Consider the following 20682-nt stretch of genomic DNA (forward strand, 5'->3'; position numbering starts at 1 on the left):
AAGAGCCTCCAGGCAACAGTAATCATAACATGATAGAATTTCACATTCAGTTTTAGGATGAGAAGTGTGGGTCTAAGACTAGTGTCTTAAACATAAATAGGTTAAAGTTAGGGCAGTAGAGATGCAGTGGCAGACATTTAAGCAGATATTTCATAACTCTCAGCAAAGATAAATTCCATTTAGAAAGAAAGACTGTATGAGAAGGATGCACTATCTGTGACTAAATAAGGAAGTTAATGATAGTATTAAATGAAAGAAAACATGTATGACACTACAAAGATTAGTGGTAGGTCAAAACATTGGGCAGATTTTGGAAACCAGCAAAGAATGACTAAGAGAAACATAAGGAGGGAGAAATTACAGTATAAGAAAAAGCTAACTAGAAATATAAAAGTAGATAGCAAGAGTTTCTACAAGTATTCAAAAAGGAAAAGAGTAACTAAAGTGAGTGCTGGTCCCTTAGAGGGTGAGACTGAGGAATTAATAATGGAAATCAGGGAAATGGCAGAAGCATTGACCAGTATTGTGTGTCTATCTTGACTACAGAAGATACAAAAAAATCCCAAGATTACTTGAAAATCAAGGGATAAAAGGAGGGGAGGAACTTATAATAACCGCAATCACTGAGGAAAATGTACTAGGAAAACTATACAAATTAAAGTTTGACAAGTCCCCTGGACCTGATGGCTTGCATCCTTGGGTCTTAAAAGAAATCCCTAGATTCTGGAAAGGTCCCAGCAGATTGGAAAATAGCAAATGTAACACATCTATTCAAGAAAGGAGGGAGACAGAAAGTAGGAAACTATAGGCCAGTTAGCCTAACATCTGTCAGAGTGAAAATGCCAGAACCCAATTTTAAGGAAGTAATAGCAGGACATTTAGAAAATTACAATACAATCAGGCAGAGTCAACATGGTTTTGTGAAAGGGAAATCATTTTTGTTTAATTTATTAGTGTTCTTTGAGGAAGTGAGAAGTGAGGTGGATAAAGGGAACCTGTAGATGTAGTGTACTTGGATTTCCAAAAGGCATTTAATAAGACGCTATGTCAGGAATTACTACAGAAAAAATAGATCTCGTATATAGTGGGCAACATATTAGCATGGGTAGAGGACTGGTTAGCTAGCAAGAAGCAAAGAATAGGGATAATGAATCATTTTCGTATTGGCAAACTATTATTAACAGAGTGCCACAGGGATCAGCGCCAGGGCATCAACCATTTATAGTCTATATCATTGACTTGGATGTGGGGACCAAATGTATGGTAGCTAAATTTACTGATGACACAGAAATAGGTAGGAAAGTAAGTTGTCAAGAAGACATAAAGAGTCTACAAAGGGATTTAGATAGGTTAAGTGAGTGGGCAAAATTTGGCAGAAGAAGTATAATATAGAACTTGCCCATGTTGGCAGGAAGAATAGAAAAGCGGTATATTATTTGAATGGAGAGAGTCTGCAGAACTTTACGGTACTCAGGGATCTAGGTGTCCTGGTACATGAATCACAAAATGTTGCTATGCAGGTGCAGCAAGTGATTAGAAAGGCAAATGGAATGTTGGCATTTATTGCAAGGGGAATCAATTATAAAGGTAGGGAAGCATTGCTGCAATTGCACAGGGCCTTAGTTAGAGGACATCTGGAGTACTGTGTACAGTTTTAGTCTCCTTACTTAAGAAAGGATATAATTCTCTTAGAAGCAGTTCAGAGAAGGTTCACTTGACTGATTCTTGGGTGAAGCAGTTATCTTGTGAGAAAAGGTTGAGCAGGTTACATCTGTACCCATTGGAGTTTAGAAGAATGGGAGATGATCTTATTGAAACATCTATGATCCTGAGGAGACTTGACAGGGTGGATGCTGAGAAGACATTTCCCCTTGTGGAAATCTAGAACCAGGGAACACAGTTTAAAAATTATTGTTTTCCCATTTAAGACAGAGATGAGGAGAATATTTCTCTCTTAGAGCATCACTAGTCTATGGAATTCTCTTCCCCAGAGAGCAGTGGAGGTTGGGTCATTGAATATATTCAAGGCTGAGTTAGATTTTTCATTGACAAGTAAGTCAAGTGTTAAGGGGTGATGGGGGGGTGGTGGACAGGAGAGTGGAGTTGTGGCTGCAATCAGATCAGCCATGACCTTACTGAATGGCGAGCAGTCTCAAGGGGCCGAATAGCCTATTCCTGCTCCTAATTCTTGTGTTCTTCTATTACACTGTTCAATGTCAAACATGTTTTTATTATTTCAAGGTTGTATGGTACACCACAGAATATTGACTTGTGGCCAGCTCTGATGGTTGAAGATATAATTCCTGGGACAAGAGTGGGACCTACCCTGATGTGTCTATTTGTAACTCAATTCAAAAGGCTGAGGGATGGTGACAGGTAAGATACTTTTAAGAGGAATAGAGGATATGTAATGTGGCAGTAGTAGATAACAAACACAGTAAATCAATTGTATTGCACAAATTTTGGAAGTTAACTGCAGAGTTGAAGTATTTCTCATCCACTGTTGAAACCATGTTAGCTTGTTTTCACGTTTTGTTTGCAGCTTTTTTTTTTGATCAGATGTCAAACTGAGCAGTATTAATGAAGAAATAATTAAGGTGTTCCTATTAAATTTATTAATGTACTTGCATGAAATAATTTTCACGTTTACTATGACGAGATTATTATCACACACAATGCTTTCAACCCATTGAAGTATTTTTACATTTTGATGACGCTTGTCAAGATCATTGAAACAGTCAGCCCAGATTTTCAGTTTTGACATTAGCTTGAACACAAATTGTTAAAAGATTCATATGGAATGAATATTTCATGTCCACAGCTTGGCTACAAATTTGAATTTGTGTGGGAGCTGAACTATTGGTGGAAGCAGAAAATGGCCCCTAAGTGAACATTAAGTGGAAGAGGGGAACGATTGCGGCTTCATTTCCCTTGGGCAGTTGGGGACATGGGGCTGAATTTTACCTTTGGCGTGTGGGACCGAGCCCCGCACATCTGCGTGTAAAATGACGTGCAGTGACATCGGGCGAGCATCCAGAACTCACCGGGCGCCATCGCGATATTTCGCTGGGCGGTCATGCAATGATGTCCGACGCACGCCCACCATTAATTAACAGGCCACTTCAGGCCCTTGAGGCGCTAATCAACACTGATTTTTCAGCACCCATGCAATCTTCAGGTCGGCACACGGGCACAATGGGCAGGCGGGTAGGATACATTTGTATTAATCTCATCCACGGGCGGGATAAGAAGGCTCACTGGGGTCGCGAGTGTACATAGTCAAGCATTTATTTCTGAAAGTTTTTGAAACTTGCCTGTGTGATCTGCAGTACTTCAAAACACATACCAGCTGCTCTTTCTGGACTCAACCTTCAGGTCAGCACACTGCAGTGAGTAATCTTTGCTGGGCCTGCAGGTTTCAGGAAGCCTTCCCTTAGCCTGGGAATGGGAGCTGAACTCTCCACTGGAGAGGAGGAACGGAGGGCTAGAAGGGAGAGGGGACCAGGAGTGCACATTCAGCCTCCAGGGGATCCACCTTTGGGAGTACAGGCGCAGGCACAAGGGGTGCAGGGCCAAGAGGTAGTCCAAGGCGGAAGGGGCCGCAGAAGATGCCACTATCCTGCTGTCTGGGTAGACAGGCAGCAAAGCAGCTACCTCAATATGTTCGAGGTGCAGTGCTGAAGGAGGCTCCGTCTCTCAAGGGAGACAGTTGACTATATCTGTCAGATGATTGGGCCTGAGGTCTCCGCTAACTGTGTGGGTGGACACCCCATGCCAGTGGCTCTGAAGGTCACAGTTGCCCTCAACTTCTATGCCTCTGGCTCTTTCCAGGGCTCGGTGGTGATCTTTGCGGTGTCTCCCAATCAGCTGTGAACACTTGTGTCAAGCAGGTTACAGACGCTCTGTTCAGACGGGCATTGACCTTCATCTACTTCCGCTGCGACCAGGTAAGTCAGGCACAGCGAGCCAGAGGCTTCGCGGCCATTGCTGGCTTCCCCCGCATCCAGGGTGCTATAGACTGCACACATGTGGCCATCAAGGTGCCAGCAGTTGAGCCCGGTGCCTTCGTCAACAGGAAGGGCTTCCACTCCATGAACGTGCAGATAGTGTGTGATCACAGGATGCTGATTCTACAAGTCTGTGCAAGGTACCCAGGCAGCTCCCATGACACCTACATCCTCAGACACTCCCAGGTGCTGGGGCTCTTCAGTGCTCTGGCTCGGCAGAACGGATGGCTGCTGGGTGACAAGGGCTATCCCCTCAGAAGGTGGCTCATGATGCCTCTCCACCATCCAAGAACAGAAGTTGAGCAGTGGTACAATAGGAGCCACGCCTCCACAAGGGCTGTGGTGGAGAGAGCCATCGGTCTTCTCAAGATGTGCTTCCAATGCCTGGACCGTTCAGGGAGCGCATTCCAGTAACCCCCAGATCATGTCTCAGTGATAGTGGTTGCATGCTGCGCTCTCCACAATCTTGCTCTGGAAAGGGGGGACGCAGTGGACAATGAAGGCATCGACGCAGTGGCTGCGGCTGCACACAATGAATCCAGCAGTGAGTCCGAGGATGAGCACGCACAGGGAAATGCTGAGGGGGTAGACGCTGACCCGGGCATACTCCAGGGAGACAGGGACACCTGGGCGGCTTTAATCCAATGAACCTTCAGCTAGCACACCACAGATGGACCACCAGGACAAGCCTGGGCTGTAGGCTCGATACTCGATACCTAAGTGCAAAATCTGCCAAGTTAGGAACAGTCACTAAGGGCCTTGTTAATAAAGCTGAATGTCCAACCAAGCACTCATTACAGTTTTGCAAACCATACACATGCAGAAGAAAAGAGGCACCCTCAGCCATAGTGACATATCTGAATTTATTCTGTCAAGCAAACCAACTTATTCCAAAAAGAAAGAGAATAGTGTTACCAAACAAAGCAAATCATAAGGACCTCATCTCGGGCCAACACGAAAGCACCAGTGAAAAACCCATGGTGTGCCTAAGGTGCCTTATATTTTTGTTTCTAGGTGCTACGTCTTGGTGCTGCCCCATCGCTCAGAATGGCATCTGAGACAGCCTGCTCACTCTGCTGTCCTGCTGGCCTGTGGAGCCTGTGCTGGCCCCGCCTGGGAGGGAGCTGCCATTTCCACAGCTGGCATCTCCCCAGTCGTTGCAGCCTCACCGGATGCTACGGTCACTGGGAGAGGGACGGGGGAGCTGCCGCCCTCATCCGGAGCACCCTGAGAGGTGCCCGAAGAGACGTCAGGCGCTCAGTGTTACATCAACTAATCCAAAAATGGCAATACAATGCCATAAGCATTTTAATGACCTCAGCAGCTTGACCAAGGTCAACTAAACTATGAGTAACAAGGCGCATCCTGAAGTGAGACAGGAAGCATTCTCGGTTCCACGCTATCCATGTTCACATTGTGTAACTGAAGAGATAATGTGACAGTTCATAGGCACTAGATAGTTAAACAATCTGAAAATTATTTCTCAATAATGACTTAGAAGACATCATAAGATTACACCAGAATCAAAATACAAATTAGTTCGAAAGCTTTAATAGTGTGCACATTAAACTATTGGGTTCTTTGTTCAGCTGCATCGAATGTACCTGTACCTCCACTATAGTGGATGTGTAAGTCTCTGACTAGGAATTACATCAAAAGGAAGAAGATTGCATATGTTAAAACAAAACAATTAGTTATTTTGACCTATTTTGCTTTATAAAGCAGATATTTTTTTTTTGATTTCTTGTGGAGAGGATGGAAGCATTCCTGAATGCCCAGCGATTAAGGTGGGAATGTTCCTGTTTTCTGTCAGTGTATATGGATAGAATCCCAGCCATGTTAATTAACTCTCACAAAATGAACTAAATAAATAAATATAGGGGTAAATTTTCAACTTGCCTCCCAGGTGTGAAACTGGGTTTATGGTTCAGCCTCCAGCTATAAAACTAGCCAAGTGTCATTTATATTAATACATGGCAGACAGGTTTTGAAAGAGAGGACTGTGAGCTCGACCCCGTAAAGGACATGATTTGCCTGATCAGCCATCATGGAATCTGGATCAACCAACTGAAAAAATAATTGCTTCTGCAAGGTCAAATCATCCAATTACTTTAGGCTAATCCAAGAGGCAAAAGAAATACAAAACTCCTTCCTTCCCTACAAATTGCTTCTTTCATGCCCACTCCCCTGCTCTCTCTAGATACCAGATGCCAGGAGCTGGTGCAATTTTTTTGTCTAGAAAATTGATGCTATCTACTTAGCTACCTCAGCCTCCTACAATCTCTCTATCCTGCTTGACCACATGTAGGCCACCCTCCACACCAATGCTCCTTATCTCGACTGCAAACTTTGCCAGATTCATCTCCTCAGTCAGATCCAACTTGTGCACCCTTGATTTCTTCCTTTCTCAGCTTAAAATTACAAAACCGCCCCTCCTCTGACCAATAATCCCCCACATTATCACCTTTATCTTTCTTCAACTACTGCTCTCCATTCACACCCTAGTTTGCAAAATTGCTATAATCAGCCCCATTTTAAAAATAATTCCTCCCCCTCCACCCTCTGTCATTTCCAACTTCAATTCAACCTCCCCTTCCTCTTTAAGATCCTGGATTATTTTGTTCCCAGCCAATTCAATACACACTTTTCTCATCATTTTCCTCTTCAAATTCCTTTAGTTTGGATTCCAAAATGCCCACAACATTGAGGCCACCCAAGTGAAATTCATCAATGATACTCCATGTGACTGTCACCATTGTATGTTATCATTCCTCCTCCTCGACTCTACAGCATGGAACACAATCAACTATGCTGTCCTTCTCCATCACCGCACTTCTGAGGTCCACCTCCATGATACTGCCACACGTTGTTCCATTTCTAATTGGGCACACAGCACCTCTAGCCTGTCCCAAGGTTCCATTCTGGTCCTCATGCTATTCCCCATAGATATGCTGCATCTCATCAAGCATGAGATCACCTCTTATATACATACTGGCCAGCAAATAATGTCAGCTGATCCTGTTTGCTCGGGTTGACATAGCACTATTTTGAAGGAGGGGAATTCTCCCGGACAATGTCTATCTTTCAAATAACATCACAAAAACATATTATTTGGTCAGTATCACATTGTTGTGTGCAATGTGACGACTGCACTTCTTACATTACAACAGCGACTGCACATCAAAAGTATTTCATTCAAAGTAAAGCAGTTTTGGATGTGTTGAGGTCATTTTTTTTATACTTTGCTTTATCTCCCAACCATTATCCTTGATTTTATGACTGTTGCTTAGCTGCCTGACAGATCAAATTGTGGATGAGCCAAAACATTAACAAGATGGAACCAATCTAGTTGAGTTCACCAGAAATTCTGCACTCTAACCTTCCTGGATGCCTGTTTCAGCTCAACCTGATCTTGTACAAGATTGATCTCCTGCTCAATCCCATATTCAGTCCAACAACAACATGCCATATTAATCCCTTAGCTACAAAGACTCATGGGTTGTCTTTCTCCAACGTCTGTAATTTTTTTCTCCCTTACTATATTGATCAAGAAAACTGTGATTATGAAACCAGGGCGGAATCGTCCCAGGTTTGCACTAAGTGTGGCTGAGGGCTGTTTTACCCGCCAGCCGCAGTGATGGCTTCTCACGCTGTATCGTCCCAAACCCGCTATATTAATCATGCATTCCCGGGATACACGCTATTTCCATGGTGGGCAGGCTCTCAATCGCCCGCCACGCCATCACCTCAACGCTTCAACACGCCGGGCACCATATTTAAACTGCAGCCATGTGCACATCTCTCAGTGCCTCCAGCCCAGGGCTGCTGCATGGAAGACATGATGGCCCCAAAAGGAAAAAATACTGCAGCCCCCGTTTCAGTGACGCGTCCCTCAAGCGCCTTTTGAATGATGTGGAGGCCCATTTTGATGTCCTGTACCCCTGCTCTGGTTGCAGGATGGGCCGCTGCATCACCAATCCAGCATGGGAGGCGGTAGCAGCGATGGTCAGCACCAATGCCCTGCAAAAGATCACAGCCACCAAATGCCACTACAGGATGAATGGTCTCATCCGTCCCGCCAGGGTAACTCACTCTTCTCATCACTCTCAACTCTCACAGTCACAAACCCACAGGGATCTCAAACCTCAAGGGACAACACCACTAACTCTCACACACACCCTCACATCTCCATCAGGCTCTTACCCTCTGGAGCTCACATCCTCATCCCGTACATGTCTCCACTCACCACACAAACATTCCATACAGTGCCTTGTGTCCTGGTCACACTCTCTACATCTGTTTTCGTGCAGGAGAAGCTGCTTACATCAGAGGTCCCAGACTGGGGGTAGAGTGGCCCACAATAGACCCCTCACTCACTTTAAGGAGTGTGCCATCGCACTGACTGGTGAGGATGTGGCCATGCCTGCAGTGACTGTGAGGTCAGCGGCAAAAACCCACATGAATATCCTGCACCACATCGTTCCTCTCTCAACACAAATGTGCTCTCTCTCCTGCTTTTGACTCTGTTGTCATGTGCTACTTATCTCTACTTTGGTTCGCAGGGAGCTCTGCCAAGTGACCGACACCCTCAGCCAGACAGCCCCTCATCCAGGTCCCCACCTCCATTGAAGAGCTGGAAATAAGTAACCTGGAAGACCCGTCACAGCGCTTACCCACACCATGCACCAGCACAGAGAGACACACCTCGGTGGGACCTAGATCAAGAGCGGGCTTGTGTTTACAACCTGGTGGTCACCACATGGACACGTGTCTGTAACAGCAGAAGGCAGGTTCCACCGAGCTCCCCGGCACTTGGGAGGACTGCTGGGGAAGAAGCATCTGTGAGGTCCGAGTCAGATGATAAACCTCTGGAATCAGCCTTCCAACTCATCCTGGAGAGTCAGCAAAAGGCGTGGGAACATCACGCAGAGCTATTGGAAATCTTGAACAAAGTGGCATGTGAGTTGGTGGAGTGCGTCCACCTGCTCTCTGATGAGTGGTGCCCAAATGTGCATGTATGGAGGTCTCTATGGGGAGGAAGGCAAACGTCATGGAGACCCTGGTCCAGCAGAATGCTGAGATGTGTGCAAACCTGCACTCCATCACAGAAGCCATGGGTGAGTTCCTGCAGTGGCAATGCAAGAGGGAAACAGGGCACCTCGATGTCTCTCCAGGTGCTCCTTCCCCTCAATGGGTCAGGCCGGGGCCTCCAGGCACCTGAAGGGAGGAGAAGCGGCAGCTGGACACCCCTGGTCATCCACTCAGGAATCTCAGAGGCCGTCCTCTCCCTCTGAGCCCCCTTTGCCTGTGACCCCTCAACCCCGTCCTCTGTCACCGCAGAGGGAGCAGCTGGCCACCGAGTAATTCTGGAGGGAGAAGTGTGTGTGCGGCAGGGCCTTTCGGAGTCTTGTGCAAGCAGTCTCCCATGTACACGGATCATTCACATTTCATACTCACCTCAATGTCCTGGGCATTTTGAATGCTGCTTGCTGGGGTTCCCTTTCAGTTGTCCATCTGAGCTGACCTGCATCTCCACCCACCCATTGATCACACTCCCATGCAGCACCTGATCTCACCCACCACAACTGTCATTTCACTTTAGACAGCATAGTCTTGATTCAGTTTCTCATGCAATCCCCCATCTTTTCCCCTCCCCCGTCACCCATGTCTTTTCCCCCATCACTGTTGACTCCCCTGGCATCACTTTCCACCTCCACTCCGTGACCTACCAGCCACAGCCCTTTTCCTTTGGGGATGTCCAGGTGACCGTGCACATTCCCGTCCTTCCCAAAAAATCCCACCCCCATCCACACTCATCTCCCTGTCCTCATCCTTCCCACCCCCAGGGTCCACGTCTGTCTCTGGGTCCCCACCAACCACCCTCGCCATCCCTTCTACCACTACCATTGAACCCTCACCTTCCCATCCTACTGCTTCACTCTGCCCTTGGTCATTCTCACTATTCCCTCGCTCCACGCCTATCCTCAGTTCACTCCCCAGGAGGCTGTCATACGCTCATCAGAGCCCTTGTTTGCACGTTCTCTGGGACATCCCCCACTCTGGACCCCTCCCCCCCCTTGGAACCCCTTCCCCCCTTGGAACCCCTTCCCTCCCTGACAGACCACCACCCCCCCTTGTTTCTCCCCCCACAACTGGACTCCTACATTGCTAAGACCCTCCTCCCTCCCGACTCTTTCCTCCAGGCTTACCTCTTCTTCCAGCCTTACTTCTTCCTCCACCCTTAGTCCTTCCCTCATCCTGACTCCTTCCTCCACCCTTACATCTTCCACCAGGTTTACTCCCTCCCTTTTCCACACTCCTTCCTCCCACCAGACTCCCTCCCTGCTCTGCAGTCCTTCCCCTCTCCGAACTCCTTCCCTTACACCTTACACCCCCCTTATACCTACCCATCCAGTTGCCGTCTTCTCCCCTGTTAACCCCTCCTGCCCCATACTCCCTCACCCCCTCCCGACCTCCCCCCAAAATGCCATCATTCCCCCCCTCCCAATCTCACGCCATCCTGATCATTCCTCCCCTCCCAACCTAACCCCATCATGATGCCTCTTCCTCTCCCAGTTGATCCTGGACCTTTCTCTCTACTGCTTCGACAATCATCTGTTGTGAGCAGATCCTCAACTGTGACTTTCCAACTTCCGTGAGATGCTTCACAGCAGAGCTATGCCCATGAGAATCCACCCATGGATGCTCCTCCAGTGTGCCGTTGCTGTTGGGCTCCAGTATCTTCTGCTCCATGGATGTCCACGATGTGAGCAGGGCCCTGGCGGGTAAGTCCCAACTTCTGCTTGTCACACTTGTCAAGACGTGTTCTTCAACAGCATGCAATCATGCCGGCATGGACAGACGATCCACCAGGGTTGTAGGGGAGGAGGGGGCATCGATTCCGGTTGGCTGGTCTTATAATGATATGCAGATGTATTACAATGAGTTTCCCGACATCTGATGGTGGGGAACGAGGCCCCAGGGTGATCGCAAACTGCTTTCATGACATCGTGAAACCAATTTCTGGCCTTCTTGGCATAATGTCTGCTCACACTGCTGAGCACGTCCGACGCCAGCGGGGTGTGGAAAATTCCACCAAGGGTATCATATCTCCATCATCAATCACACGGAACAACAGCCCACTGAAAGCAGTTAGCAAAATCTGCTACGTTGGATTCACGTGACTGACAATCTGACTCTTGAATCAGGACTCAATACGCGCATACGGAAAGTGGCTTCCACCTTTGGCTGACTCACAAAATGTGCAGAGATAAATAACAAGCTGACTCTTAGGATCAACATGGTTCATGAAGTCTGTGTTCTCAACACTTTGTTGTACTGCCTGAAGTGTGGATGGCTTACAGCAATCAAGAAAGGACGCTTAGTGATTTTATTCTTCGATGTCTATGATGCATCCTCGGCATCTCATGGAAGGACAAAATCATGAATGCAACAGTCCTATCAAAGATAAATCTCCCAATGTGGGCACTCAATTAAGCAGAGGTGACTTTGCTGACTCAAACACGTTAGCAGACACAATCTCAAGGGTATTTTGTGTGCCAAGGTAGCCGGAGCTCAAAGGTCCACTTCAAGGATGCCTGCAAGCATGACATGAAAACCCAAAACACCGATTTTCATACGTGAAAGACGCTAGCCAGTAGCAGAGGGGAATGGCCACATTACCTGCAGGCCGGTGTGCGCCACTATGATGATCAGGGGCTGCAACGACTTGACAATATGTGCCAATACTGCAAAAAAGCACCCCACAACACTTGATAACCTCCTCATATGCAGCACTTGTGCCAGAAGCTGCCTCTCATGGATTGGTGCCTTCAGCCTTCAGCAAAAGTGCACCATTTGAAACTACCCCATCGCCAATCGATTTGCTCTATGTCCATGTAGATGGACATGCAATCGACACCAACACGCCTCTTTCACCTCTGAAATATCATCTCCTTCCATTCCCGTTTAATCTCCATTGCTGAAACCCTCATTTATGTCTTTTGCCCCTAGTCTCAACTTTTCCAATGCTACCCTCATTGGTCTCCTGTGTTACACACTTTGCAAACTCCCACACCTGAACCCTTGTGTTTGCAAATCTTCATGAGTGTCTGTCTCTCGGCACAACACAGTCAAAATCAGTGTTTTTGTCTACAAAATGTTCTGTCCACAGCCTCACTGTTTCCTTGCTCTGCAATTTCCTCCAGTACCTGTCCCTGTTCAAACCCTCTCGTATTCAAGCTTCAGTCTACTGCGTATTCTCCTCCTCCCCAGCTGGATAACATTTTATTTATTTATTTCGATTTTTAAAAAATTACAGAACAGTGAACTCTCATGAAATTTATTTTTATTTTGGCTTGGCTGAACCAGCTAAATTCAAATCAGTTTTGTATTTTGGCCTCAATCCATGCTAATTTTTATTGAATACATTTGTGAATAAATATTGAAAACAAATCTTTTCAAAGTATTTATTGTAGTACTAGCCCTATTGCTTGGAACTTAAAGGGCCCCTTTATATCCAATGTAAAAGAATCACACATGTTTGGCATCTCAAATTTGCTCTTTCCTGTTACAATTGTATAGGTTAGTTTGAGTTTATTTTTCCAAGTTGAACACATTTTCTACATCACTAGAAAATATCCCACACCATCTAATTTCATCTTTTGAGATATTGCTCATGGGCAAAGATTTTAAGAAGTTTATCTTGTTCGCTATCTATTCCATTGACTTCAGTCCCAGGCTACAAGTATACTTGCCTTGTGTTCTCCCCACTTCACTCTTAGGCTGTATAAATGGAACATAGGACCAAAAGAACAGGAATAGCCTATTCATCAGTCTAAACTGTTTCACCACTCAGTCAGATCATGACAATCAGTATCCCACCCCCCATTTACCTGACTTTGCTCCATATCTTTTTTTTTAATTATTTCACGGGATGTGGACCTTGTTGTTGGTTTCCCTTGATACCCATACCTTACAAAAAACTGCCAGTTTCAGCCTTCAAAATTTTAAATTGACCACAACCTTTCAAGGAGGAGAATAGTCAGATTTGTGCAATCTTTTGGGAAAGAAAGAATTCTTGCTGATTTCACCTCTAACTGACCAAGTGCTAACTTTAAGATTATGCACCCTTGTTCTAGATTCACCGACCAGAAGAAATACAAACAGCCCTACCCGATACTGCTCCTCCTAGCCAACAAAGATAACTTTAAAACTTACCTGACAGGATTTCTACTTCACACGCCATTAAATGTAGTGCCAATGGCAAATACTCCACTCAGCATGGACCTTAAAAATGCCTCAGCATCCAATCTAAGTGATGTGACCCCAATTTACATAAAAGCTATGAAGTTCCTGCCTGACTCAGGTGGATACTGGTCTCTGCCACTCTTAGAAAAAAAGTGTTAAAATGGCCAAGGGACAGAAATCATACACTTAATACATTGCTTCCATCTTAAGAGTGTTGGGACACTTTATTATGTTAATGGTGCCATATAAATACCAGTAGATTTTGTTGTTGTAATTCCTGTTCTACTTGATTTCTACCAGTGGAGGAGTTAAAGTTTCCCCCCTCAAGCTATTAATGTAAATTAGAAGCAGTCAAGCTCTCAACAAGGAGCCCAGGAGCATTGCACTTAATACTCATGCCCCATCCCAACATTAATCCACTAGCGAGTACCTGCTGCTTCCTAGCCTTTAGCCAATATTTTAACCATTCCAAATTCCATTTCCCTGAATGTACAGAACATTCAGCCTAACTGTAATCTTTTGTATGAAACTTTATCAAATGCCTTTCAGAAGTCCACTGTTCTGACATGGTTTCCATAGCTCTTCCACCAAAGATAGGGCAGACAAGTGGGAGAACCCCCTTAGTGCACAACACCACAGGGTTACTGCCTTTGGTGTACATTTACTCAAAGAAACGAATAAAGTTTGTCAGAGGGATCTTTCTCTTCTAAAGCTGTGTTAATTGCTGTTTGCTAGGGGGTTGCTGTATTTATGTGCTAGGCTGTTGTTATTCTTTTAAAGGTGCTCCATTTGCCTTCTATTGAAATATTCTGTTGTCACGCATTTATTTTAATTGCGACTTTGTTTCATTCAGTTTAGGCCTTTCAAGTTTTAAAACTTAAGCCCTCAACCAGATCATATTAAGCTTGATCATTCTGAAGTCACAATCCTCGAGAAGTGCTATGATTTTCATTTCTTCGGCAAATACCAGATAACAGTGATCCCCTATCTCTCATGGTTTCCCTAATGCATTGAGTCATGCAGAAGCCGTGCATTATGTTTACCAATTCTGACTTTAAATCACTTTGGTTTTTCCAATTATTATTTGACCGGTTGAAATTTTCCACTGACACACCTTTCCTGTTCTCTCAAACCCTTCTTATTTGTGTTGACCTAAGGGCCTACAACATACCCTGATGGCCAGATTTTCACTACCAAGATATGTAGCTTGAGCCAGGAAATTTCATCCAATTTTCGCTCTGGGGAGGCAGAACATGCTGACCCGGGAAGTAGATTGTAGGCGGCCATGCGGGCAGTTGAATGTCAAGTTGGGCTGGTTAGAAGGCCTGCCTCAGTTCTCCAGGACTTCATCCTAATTGTTTCATCAGTTGTTATTCCCTCTAGCCCTCACCACTCACGCTCCCTCACCACCCCCACCCCTCCCCATGCCCCCTCAAACCCGCATGCCCCTTCCATGCAATTGCATGCCTCCATCTAGCCCTGTGCCCCCGTACCCTACCATGCCACTTCCATGGAAACCCATGTCCCCTCCATGCCACCTCATACCCCGATGCTACCTCATAGCCCATGTCACCTCCATTGCTACATACCCAGTATCCACTATGGGCAGATCTCAGAAGCCATTTGGGGATGAAAAAAAATAAACTTCTGACAATCTAGTACTGCTTTCACTCATACACACTTGATACTGAAAATCTTCCATTCATGAAAGCCATTCAAAGATTTTAAATCCCCTTAAGTATTTAATTTATTATAAAAACAAAGTTCTATCCAGTAACCACATTAAAGACAATTAATGCTTTAATAGCATCTTTAAACTGTCAACGTGTGAACTCAGCATTCTCATGCTGAGATAAGTGCTATGTAGCTTTTGAAACTCAGCCAAGAATTCATAATAACTTCAGCTTGAGAAATGTCAACAGAGAGCTCGATTGAAACTGCAGAACAAATGGTAATTTTTTTTGTAACCTGCACCAAATGGCCTGCTGACTGAAATATCGCGCGAGTGCACGATTAAACTTTATTTGTTACCTGTTTTCCCTGATGTATATAGTTTCACCACCTCTCTTTCTGTCCTCTCTGTTCATTCCAAGCACTAAAAACTCCTGAATATAAAATTAATTTCCATTCTCTGCATTTAGTGATGTTTCTAATATGCCCAAAGCAAAATGGTTCTCTACTGTCATACCAACCTCCAGTTTTGTCATCTTCGCTATATATAAGCTTCCTAATGTAGATTTGCTACCTTTCATGTTCCCAATTTCTGCAATTTCCTGGGCACTTGTAGATGTACTTGTTTGGTTACTGTGCTCATAAAGGGGAATGCCTTGGATGTTGTCTATATGGATTTTAAGAAAGCATTTACCAAAGTACCACATAAAAGGCTTGTTAATAAAATTGAGGCTCATGCAATAAGAGGGTCGGTGTCAGCTTGGATTTAAAAAAAAAAATTGGCTTAAGAACAGAAAACATTGTGTTTTGGTTGCTTTCGTTATAACTAGTCCCCGGGAGAGGTCTCCCAAATTGTGATGTTCTCGAGTGAGGAGGGACAGTCTGGCTCCCTTTCTTTATTCAACCTCCTCGGTTGGTCACAACAAGGTTAATTTTAAAAGGATCCCTTCCCTCACGGATACCATTTCCCAGTCCAAATGTATTTATGTTTTAAAAGGAACCAATTTAACCAGGCCGAGTCAAAGAACCTGCCTTGTGTCAAAGAAAGAGATGAGTTTGTTAGTTACTAAATGTGAGAAAAAATAATAAAAATGCAACACACATGCACACAGATTAGAAATGATAAATTGAGTCAAAAATAAAAGTTAAAAAGATATATGAATTAGTCCTTTGGCTTATCTGTGAGGAGTAGATGATGAAACATTATGGCCATTAAACTGGGGTGATTCTGGTTGCGTTGACTTTGGCAGTTGAGCAGTTGGTTTGGAGATTCCTGGTTCTGCAGCTTAGCTGAGAGGAGTTGTCCTGTTTCCTTTCTGACTGTGGCTTTGCTGACTTGTGACTTGCTTCCAGCAATCAGAAAGAGAGGACCTTTTTACCTGCAAGCTGCAGGGATGTCCAGTTGGTGGTCTTCAATTGTGACCCTCACAGCACGCATACACCAGAACAGAACACCAGACTAGCACACAGAACTAGGATTGCATTTGGCTTTTTAAACCCTTTTTCATTGTGTATCCCTGGAATGGAAAAACAACATGCCTTTCTTCCAGAGATAAAAACAAAAAACTACTGCGGATGCTAGAAATCCAAAACAAAAACAGAATTACCTGGAAAAACTCAGCAGGTCTGGCAGCATCGGTGGAGAAGAAAAGAGTCGATGTTTCGAGTCCTCACGACCCTCTGTTGAAGGGTCCTGAGGACTCGAAACGTCGACTCTTTTCTTCTCTACCGATGCTGCCAGACCTGCTGAGTTTTTCCAGGTAATTCTGTTTTTGTTTTGCCTTTCTTCCAGGTCTGTTTTGTTTTCAAACTCAGTTCATGTTCACAGTCTGGGAAATAACTCAACAGGAGGTGGTTTCAGTTGAGATGGTAATCGTTTTCCATTATTTCCACAACCACAGGAGATTGCAGTTCAGTTTACATTGTATCTTTTGAACTGCCTCTGTCTGAAGTAGGCCATGTCATACCTTTTGAGTGCGACATTCCGTTCTCTCTGAACTAGTTGGTCAAGTAATCAGCATAGGAATTTTCCAGCAAATGGTAACCTTACAGTCTCATCCAGCTTTTGATTGTATGTCCTATTTAAAAAACACATGTCTTACTTAAAAGTTCAAAATGCCCATAAGTAGTTCAGGGATAGGATCCGTGATCATGACACTTTTCAGACAGGAGGATGGTAGACAGTGGTGTTTCCCCAAGCATCAGTGCTAGGACTACTGTTTTTTGTAATATATGTACAAATGATGTGCATATTGGAATACAGATTAAAATTTCAAAATTTGCCAATGATACCAAATTTTGAGGTGTGACAATGATACCAGTCAACTGCAAAAGGAAATAGAAAGGCTAGCAGAATGGGCAAACAAGTGGCAAGTGCAACTTAATGCATTTTGACAGAAGAGATGGGGAGAGGCAACATAGAATTAATGCAGACTTCTGAGAATGTTCAGGGACGGAGGAACGTGTGGGTTCATGTGCATAGATCTATGAAGGTGGCAGGATATGTTGAAAGAGTAGTTAGCAAAGCATATGGAATTTTGGGCTTCATAAATAGATGTATTGAGTACAAAAGAAAAAAAATCATGCGGAACCTTTAAAAAGCTCCAGTTAAGCCAGTCCTGTTACTACACTTTAGGAAGGATATGAAGGTGCTTAGAAAGGTACAGGGGTGATTTACCAGAATAATTCCAGGGAGACGGATTTTTGCCACAAGATTACGTTGGACTGATGCCTTTAGCTTTGAGAAATAAACACCAACAATTTCCCACAAATGCAGTCAATATTTTTAAACTTTGAACAGCTTCCTTTTAAAAGAAATGTTTCTGATTCTGCAGACCTTTCTTCAGAAGGGTCTGTGTGCCAGGCTTCAGCTGTGCAATGAATGTTCTTAAAATCTTTTAATTAGCACACACAGTGGAAGCTAGTAGGGGCAGCACTCTTTTCCAAAAGCACGGCTCTACTCACCAGTGAAGAGAGCATGGCTAGGTTTTTCTCACAGAGGGGTCTTGACACTTGTAAAAGAAACAACTCAAAAATACAACAGTTTGGAACATTAACTAGGTATTTGGACCTAGACAAAACTCAGGCAATCTTGAAGAGGCCTCTACTTGCAAATGTGAGTGAAATTTGCAATTTCTGGAGAATGTTAGACAAGAAAATTAAATGTCAAGGAACCTCATGTTTAAAGCAATACTTTATGGAGTATGGATATGAAGTAGTGATCACCAAACATATTCCAAGTTTTGTATTTTTATCTTTGGCCTATGCTCTTTTCAAGTGCAGCTCCCCAATTACATCACCAAATCACTTGCTATGTACCTATACCGATGATATATGTCCCCAGAGACAAGTTTGTGTTCTCTAATATGAACCAAGGACATATCTACTACAGGGATTATGCAAAAACAATGCTTACCAAGCATCTTCTTCATGATCAATGAATGCCATTGAAGGATCATATGAATGAAAGAGGAGAAAGCTTTTGTAATTGTCTAAGATATTTCACATGTATCATCTTTCCTTTTGGTATTGACCGCATGCCTCACATTTCAGTATATTATGAACTTTCGGTCAACACTTTAAAAAACTGAACACAGACTATTAAAACAGCCATTGCAAATCATGTGAACTTTGACAATTTGAGCTCCAGACGATTCTGAGTCTCAAGCAAATACCTAATTAAAATGGACATTCACATCATTTTGGGGAACTCATACATCTCTTTGTTTAATGAAATCAACAAAAGAATGATACCATTTCAGCTAGCTTATCTTTCTATTTCATCATGAACTAAAAAAACATTGCGCAGTATTTTCCCCTCGTCAGGGGGGGTTGTGCGGGAGTGGGCGGGTTCTCGATTGGCACCCCCATTTGGGGGCGCGCCACCATTTTACATGGGCAGGCCAATTAAGGTCCACCCATTGTGCCGTGCGCCAGGAAGTGCGGAAGTGCTATGCGCTCCTGTGCGGGTGGGGGGCGGAGGCGGGGGGGGGTGGGGTGCAGATTCCCTGATCCGGGGGTGCACTCTTTCACATATGCACGTGAAAGAGCGCACAGATCTCCCTGAGGCAAAGTGCTGCCTCAGGGAGATCAGTGTTACTTTTAAATAGATGATAAAGGATGAGAAAGATTTTATTGACATGTCCCCTTATGTGACACTGTCACATGAGCTGGGACATGTCAATTACTTTTATTAAAAGTGTAACACAAATTTTAAATCCCTCATGAAACCTCATCTCACCCGTGTATGAGGTTTCATGTTTTTTCTGAAGGCTGCCTGGGCTCTTTGCCTTGCCCGCCAACCTTAAGGTTGGACAGGGAGGTCCATTAATCATTTTAATTACTTCTTTAATGGCCCTAATAGGCCATTGACAAGTGGGCGGGCACGCAGCCAAGTCGGCTGCACGCCTGCCGAACTGAGAACCTAAATGACACGGGGTGACGTCAGGACACACGCCCGACATCACCCCGCGTCATTTTACGCGTCGGTGAGCGGGCCCCGCCCCCATGTGCCGACTGGAAAATGCTGCCCATTGAAAATCAATGTGCGTTAGATGATTGTGAATTTTAAGGCCAGAAATTTACGGTCACCACCAACCCCCCACAGTGGGAGGGGGGTGTGTTGGGGGGTGCATGAAATTGCATGGATGGGATTCCCTCCGGCTTCCCACCCACCCTGACCTCGCAGCAAATTTACACTGGGCAGGCAGGGCCTTGGATGTAAAGCCTGCCCTTGCCCCAAGTGATGGCCATTTAAGGGCCATTTCCAACCCAGTCTCAATTTTTATGTTGGTTGGTGGATGACAGCTCAGTGGAATAAACCCAGAAATAACAAAATGTTTGATCTCAGGCAGGATATTGAGGGTGCCTCCATCAGAATCCCCCTTCTGAATAGGGGCTCCCTCCCCTTAAGGCCCGGTGACCGCCAGACCTCCCTCCTCACCCCCAGCCTATCCTCCAAGAGCCCGATTACCACCCACCCGCCCCCCCCACCTTGTGCTCCCCCAGGTTTTCCCTACCCTGGCTGCCATGGGACGCCTGACACACCTTTGTCTCTGGTTTGTGGAACTTAGTCTCAGGCAGCTCTGAGTAGTGCCTCTTCCAGCCACTGCAGCGCTGTTTCTGGAGGGATTGGAGAGCTTCTAACCTATCTGATTGGCTGGCAGCTCTCCAAGCGGGACTTTCTCCCTAGTGAGGGGCAATCAACGCTTGTTGGAGCATAAAATGGCAGCTAGGCTGTCGGAATCAGCAGGGATGTGTTCCCTGCCATCTTAAAAATTCAAGCCTAAAATATCAAATGACAAAACAGGATGTGTAATCAACCCACCATCCCTTTTGGGAGAATGATTATGAACTTGTACATGGTGAGGAAGCCATTTTATTGCCTGCTTTGAAAATAACAGCAACAAGTTGTTCTGGAGACAGAGCACCATCAGAAAGCCATCAAACCAGCTGCAAGTCATCAAAGCAGCCAAGGTAATAAACAGCAGCAGCTTGAAAGTGAGAGAAGGACACCGGCCCCCCAACCTGTTCCAACTTCAATTTTACCTGAGAACCAACCTCTTAGAAATTGGATTATAAGAAGCCTCGCAGCTTACTGAGAATCCTCTGCTTTACAAGGCCTTTACTTCAAATAAAAGCATCAACTCATCTGAGAAACTACAGGCCTGCCATAAAAGAGACTGAGACAATCATAAATTGTAAACGTATTGTTTTAACTTAATCTGTATCTAATGTTTATGTGTGTGGTAATGTG

At 44.9% G+C, this 20682-nt stretch overlaps 1 protein-coding gene across 1 annotated transcript in view; it reads left to right on the plus strand.

The window, feature by feature from the left end:
* LOC144679777 (peroxidasin homolog) overlaps positions 1 to 20682 on the plus strand; it is a 660879-nt gene that overhangs the window by 579252 nt on the left and 60945 nt on the right. The window contains exon 18 of the mRNA XM_078540527.1: positions 2242 to 2376. Coding sequence (XP_078396653.1) covers positions 2242 to 2376 — 135 coding nt within the window. The remainder of the gene's footprint in view (positions 1 to 2241; positions 2377 to 20682) is intronic.

The sequence above is a fragment of the Cetorhinus maximus genome, chromosome 4, assembly GCF_964194155.1.
Source record: "Cetorhinus maximus chromosome 4, sCetMax3.hap1.1, whole genome shotgun sequence".
Taxonomy (NCBI): domain Eukaryota; kingdom Metazoa; phylum Chordata; class Chondrichthyes; order Lamniformes; family Cetorhinidae; genus Cetorhinus; species Cetorhinus maximus.